At 44.1% G+C, this 6,076-nt stretch overlaps 1 protein-coding gene across 1 annotated transcript in view; it reads left to right on the top strand.

The window, feature by feature from the left end:
- The first annotated feature begins 572 nt into the window (after nt 1-572).
- The window catches only part of pitpnab (phosphatidylinositol transfer protein, alpha b), a 39,302-nt gene continuing 33,798 nt past the window's right edge, over nt 573-6,076 (top strand). Inside the window, exon 1 of the mRNA XM_017681893.2 lies at nt 573-808. Coding sequence (XP_017537382.1) covers nt 792-808 — 17 coding nt within the window. The 5' untranslated portion in view covers nt 573-791. The remainder of the gene's footprint in view (nt 809-6,076) is intronic.

Here is a 6,076-nt window from a genome sequence, read left to right as displayed (position 1 = left end):
CGCGGTCCGTGTTCAGCTCTGCCGGAAACTGGTCAACCAACTGGATGCCAGCGGTGATTGCGTCACCGGGGGGTGGGGGCACCCTGTTTCCGAAAATATCAGCTGTGACCACGATCAGAGTGGATCTCTCCTTTTCCGACAGGCCCCGCCCTCTGCGCTAGGATTGGCTAGTAGTTCCTCATCAAGAGTCGTTCACCAGCTATCGTTGGGGGCGGGGTTTTTTAGTAATACGGGTGGGGTGGGGAGAACAGCACATCAGTAGCCAATCCTATGAAGTGCACTGCCCCAAGTCCTGAATCTGTGGCTTCTTTAATGGAACACTGCTCTAAATGTTTGATAGTGAGTCGTGCAGCTAGTGCCTGAATATACATTTGGCTTTCTTTTCCACATGTGAAGCACATTTGCGCGTAGAGAATATTATTTCATGACCTACATAGTGCACTACATAGGGAGCAGGGAGCTATTTGAGATTCAGCCCTAGTTGGACTAGCCGCGGGGGGCGGGGCTTGTCAGAGTACGGGTGGAGAAAAATAATACATAGCCTAACGGACGAGCGGTCCTCTCATTTGACGTCACTCAGCCTACGTCACGGCATCAGGGGTTGTGGCTCCGGTGACTGCCCCCCTCGGCCCTGATCGAGAAGGGAGCGAGTGGTGAAAAAAAAAAGAAAAAAAAAAACACGGCGCCTAGAATGACATAGAAGAGGCTCAGGCGCGAGAGACTGGAACTGAGAGAGAACTGCGCTCGCGAGGATCACGACCACCATCATCTGACCAACACAACGGCGAAAAATGCTCATTAAAGAATAGTAAGTGGGCCTGTTTTCCCCCTTATTTTATGCTGCGCTCCGGAGGGGCTTTGGCTGAGCGAGGCCATGGCGACGCCGTGAACTTGACTCGTATCGCTACCCTGCTGGTGTGAGGTGACCCTTTTTTGCCTTCGGCTGTTTTAGCCGAGACAAACTCGCCCTCCGGCTCCGTTCACAGGCGCCGTGTGTCAGACCCTCATTTGTAATGTTTCTCCTCCGTGTTAGTGCGTTAGAGGGGATGAGGGCTTATTTTCGAGCTCTCCCGGGTTTAATCCGCTGCACTCGCCCACATCTGAGGCAGCATCTGAGGTGCGAGTCGGCTCCGTCCTCTTTTCCAGCAGTGCTGATGCTGCGCGGCCGTGAAGGTGAACCCATCCCAGTTTAGCCTCAACGACACGCTACCTTCCTAAATTCGCGCAATTTTGGGGATGCAGTGGTCGTTTCGTTACATGTTGCAGCCCGAGCTGAGGGTTAGGCTCCAGCTGAGACTAGTATGTGCAACGTTTAAACGGTTTAGCCTAGAATGAAGTCAGTGTGGCCACATCTGCCTACAGTATATCCTACAGTAGCGCCTTTATATAAATAGCGCTCTACACTAAACTGTAAGTAACTGTAGGTTTTCATAGTCTAAATCAGCCTATCAGAACACGGTAACAGCATTATAAGAATAATGCATGCCTAAATCGTCCAATCAGGTACACATTAAGCTGGGTCTGTGCTGAATTAACATCCAAAACACAAGAAAACGTTTGAAACGCTAAGTTACTACGCTGTACTAATGATGCGCGCATGCCCAGTAGGACCGCTTGATGGTAGGACAAATTGTTAGAACACCGGCATCTCAGCCCAAATGCCTTTAGTAGTGGAGGCGCTCCCTTATCAAGGTCATTTCTGAGGCAAAATCAACGAATCTGTAATCAAACTCCTCGCGTTTGAGTCTCGCGTTGGTTTCGCTAAACCTCAGGTATGATTTTAAAAATGTAGAAGAAACACTCAAACCGAGGCATCTTCAGTCTTATGTAATAGTGAGAGGCCTGGCGCCGGCACCTGCCAGCAACCAGCACTGGAGCCATTAGTGCTCCATTTCTTTGTGCTTTTCTTCTGAAACACACCGTTACAGGCTATTTTTTGAGAATGCATGGCGTCCTGCCACCGTTAGGGGGGTGTGTGGGGGGGGGGGGGTGAGCTATGACTCAGGAGAAGCACATTGAGCTGGGACCATCATTCAGCCCTCAAGCTACACTCAGCTTACTAACACGGCTATGCGTTATTTTCCCCCCACCCGTATCCCGGCAAACCTCTGCCTCCTGCGCTAGGATTGGCTAGTAGCTTGCATTCATAATCGGTTGGCAGAGGAGTGTGAACTACTAGCCAATCCTAGCGCAGGAGGAGGAATACTGCTAACCAATCAGCGGATTAGTCGACATATATTAGGCGGGGCTTTTGCGAATATGAACTACTAGCCAATCCTGGCGCACGAGGTGGGACGTTACGAGCCAATCCGAGCGCGAATAGGCAGGGTTTGCCCGAATACGGGTGGGGGAAGGAAAAAAACCCCGAATGCTGTCGTGTTCCCTCCAACGTCAGAGGTTTTATTTCATTGTTTCCTTCAGCGTAGACGTAAAGGTCACGAGCGAGAGATAAAAGCCTCGTGCAGAGTGATGTGGACGGTTATTGATATTTTAATGATGATATGTAATCATAGTTTCGTCTCTACAGTTCGTGATTGCCACCAGTGCTCTTTCCCCACAGGCCTTCAGTGTGCGCTGTCCATGGTACCTGATTATGCACTGCTGGGAACAGGCTTTACAATGCCGTTCACGCAGAGCTCTCAAATCTCCAAATTATGCACGGAAGCCAAATGTCATAGCTTGACTCATGCCTCCTTACTAACTTATGTTAATTTGCTACAGTTCAAGGTCACTGAAGTTATGCTCAGCTGTACAAAACACAGCGTTTGTATGTTTTTTGTTTTGTTATTTGTGCACGTAGAGTGTCTGTTTGTGTTGAGGTGAAACATTAATCTCTGGCCTCTAGTGCTGGGTCAATGTGACCTGCTTCATCGCCAGTAGAGACATACACTTTGTCGGACAGCACTTTCATAGTGCAACAATACTCACCAATTACCTTAGTACTTATTTATATACATTAATGTTATTGTGTCATTATCTCAGTGTATGTATTGTACTTCAGAAGAGCAGATGTATAGGCAATGCTGGTTCCTGCACTAAAGTGTTTGCATCTTATTCATTTTTACTGCATTTGTAATCTAGAGAAAACCAAACACCAAGACTTTGCAGTGGTTGAGTTCAAGTCAAGACGGAAATCAGGAATGGCAGACATGGCTGAGAAGTTTTTTCAGTCTATAAAAAATAATAATTTGTATATTATATATATCCACCTTTGACAATAATTTTAGAGTGGGACAATGAATCCATTCATATATACTGTTTAGAAGCATATACACACTAAACAAGTCTGAGGTGCGTAATGCCCAGAGACGTCTCACAAACCACGTTCAGCTTAGACAGAGTGCCTTTTATAACTGTGGTTAACAACTTTTTCTGTTAACACAAGTTTAGTTACTCAAGCCATAATCAATACTACTTGTGCACACACATGAAAGTGTGACATTTATGACACACAGCCAATTGGATGAAACATGAGGGGGAGTAGAACAACTTATTTTTCATAGAAGAAGGAAGACGTCTATGAAAATACATAGAAAGTAAAGCATTTATTAAAGCAATGCTGACCCATCAACAACCATGTTGGGGCTTATTGAAGAAATAATTGCTCTATATTCTTGGTAGCTATGTTTTCTATACTTAAAAATAATTGTCACCACAAGTGTCACGAAAAGGACCAGAGGGCTGTACCTCTGTTAGAAGGCTGTCCTCGATTGATCAGAAGTTTGGACCCGATTGGAGCTATTTATGATCTGCCCTGGAAAAAAGCCAGGGTTTGATCAAACTAGGCTTAAAGTTAGCTGGCTAAGCAAGCTATCTATCCATCCATCCACCCTTCCATCCATCCATCTGATAATAATTTTGCTGGTATGCTTTTCTGACTATATAACATGGCTATCGTCAATATGTCACATTGAGCAGCAGCGTGTTTCACTAGAAAGAGATCATGATTATTTCTGCTTAATTGGATTTGCTGTGCTACAGTGTGTGACACTCCTGAATAAAATTACTTATTATATATTAATTGATCAATCTATCTGGATCTGTTATGTTTAGACTAAGAAAATATGGCAGACTGTAGCATAATACCCTCCAAAACGTGTTAAATCTTACATGCAACACCTTTAATTTCACTCTAACTAAACATCATGTGCAGCTAAAAGAACCATTTGTAAATTGCGTCAGCTCTTCAGAAAAACAATATGTAAATCCTGCTTTAAGCAGCCAAACACTGCGATTCAGGGAGACATTATTAATGCAGGAGGAGACCTTGGTGTTATGGCAGCAGAGCAGAGCAGATAAGACACCGGATCTCCCGTAGTGACCGTTAGTCTGTATACAGGGCATACAGGCACTCTGACAGGCAAGGTGACTCTGCTGTTAGCCGCTTACAGGAAACAGCACATCACACCACCTGCAGTCTTTAGACTCCTGTAGACTAGTTCTTTCTCTGTATGAGTGGTGGGGGTCAGCTCAGCTTGACCAACCTAGTCACTACACCATACCTCAGTAGGTTGGCCATGTATACAGTGCAGCCACAAAAGCAATACAGTGCAGCGTTCGTGTTATAAGACGGAGCTAGAAGTCTAAAGTCACTGAAGCTGCTGGTGTCATCTTACTTCTGAGGAGTATTGATGAAAAATGCAGGCAGCACAGAATGAGCTACAGCCAGCTGCCACTCAGAAACAGCACCAAGGCAGCAGTACGGCTCGTTCAAATTTTGAGAGATCAACCCGGTCAGGGACAGCAGATGTAGCTACATCTGGTACATTTAGATCTTGAAGTAATGATGCTGATTACTGTGTATTGTCCCAGTTAAATACATAAAGGAACGTTAACCGAATCTCTAGAAAGGCCTCCATCTACAGGATTTTTATGCAGGAATCATATTTTTGCTTTGGTGGATGGGGTGCGTGAATTGTATTTTTATAGTCGTCACAATGTACATTTCTGCGATGAACACAATAAGGGCTGTGATGAGAGAATGAATGAATTTACAAGACACAGTGTGAGACCTGCTTTTACTCTACCATGAAAAAGTGACTTAACCACTCTGATATAAAGCCGATTAGAAAGAACACACAAAAATACAGCTTCAAAAACCTATAATTCAGCAGACTCTGTTGGGCAGTGCTCTCGCAAGAGCTGTAGATATATAAATGAATGTAAACGACATGTAGCAACAGCAAAGTGGAAAGCTCCAGTTACAAGAAACAAGATGCAGGAGGTCTACAATTTCAGTTGTCTTGGAATATAGACCCATTCACCCTATGGAAATCATAAGATTTTCCTGTTTAGGTTCAGATATTACTGAATTATTGAAAGCAGTAAATACTTCTTTAATTCTGAATTCTTCTAATAATTCTGCTTAAGTTTATTTTGTCCAGTCATATAGCTATAACAAAATGAACTGCTTTTAAATTATTCATTTAATTAATAATTTAACAATTTAATTAATTTAATTCATAGTGATTAACTACACAGAAGACTTTTTTTTGTTTTGAAGTGATTGTTATTCTTCCACAGTTGAAACAATAATGGCTGTTGTCACAACAAACCTGCATATACACTGTTTAGACCAAAGTTTTGGGACACATCTCCTAATAATTGAGTTCAGGTGTTTCAGCCACACCCATTGCTAACAGATGAATACAAGTAAAGCACGCCGCCACTGGACTCTGGAGCAGTGAAAACATATCCCATGGAGTAATGAATCACACTTCTCTATCTGTCAGTCATTTGGATCTGGATTTGGCGGCTGCCAGTAGATCGTTACCTGCCTGTCTGTACTGTGCCAACTGTAAAGTTTGGTGGAGCAAGGATAATGCTGTGGGGCTGTTTTTCAGGAATTGGCCTGGATCCCTTAGTTCCAGTGAAGAGAAACCTTAATGCTTCAGCAGACCAAGACATTTTAGACAATTGTACACTTTTAACTTTGTGGGAACCATTTGGGGAAGAGCCTTTTCTGTTCCAGTATGACTGAACCCCATTGCACAAAGCAAGATCCCTGAAGGCATGGCTGGCTGAGTTTGATGTGGAAGAACTTGCCCTCACAGAGCCCTGACCTCAATGCCATCAA

This window comes from Pygocentrus nattereri, chromosome 18 (assembly GCF_015220715.1).
Source record: "Pygocentrus nattereri isolate fPygNat1 chromosome 18, fPygNat1.pri, whole genome shotgun sequence".
Taxonomy (NCBI): domain Eukaryota; kingdom Metazoa; phylum Chordata; class Actinopteri; order Characiformes; family Serrasalmidae; genus Pygocentrus; species Pygocentrus nattereri.
The sequence above is the reverse complement of the archived record's forward strand: the minus strand, read 5'-3'. Positions and strand labels throughout refer to the sequence as shown.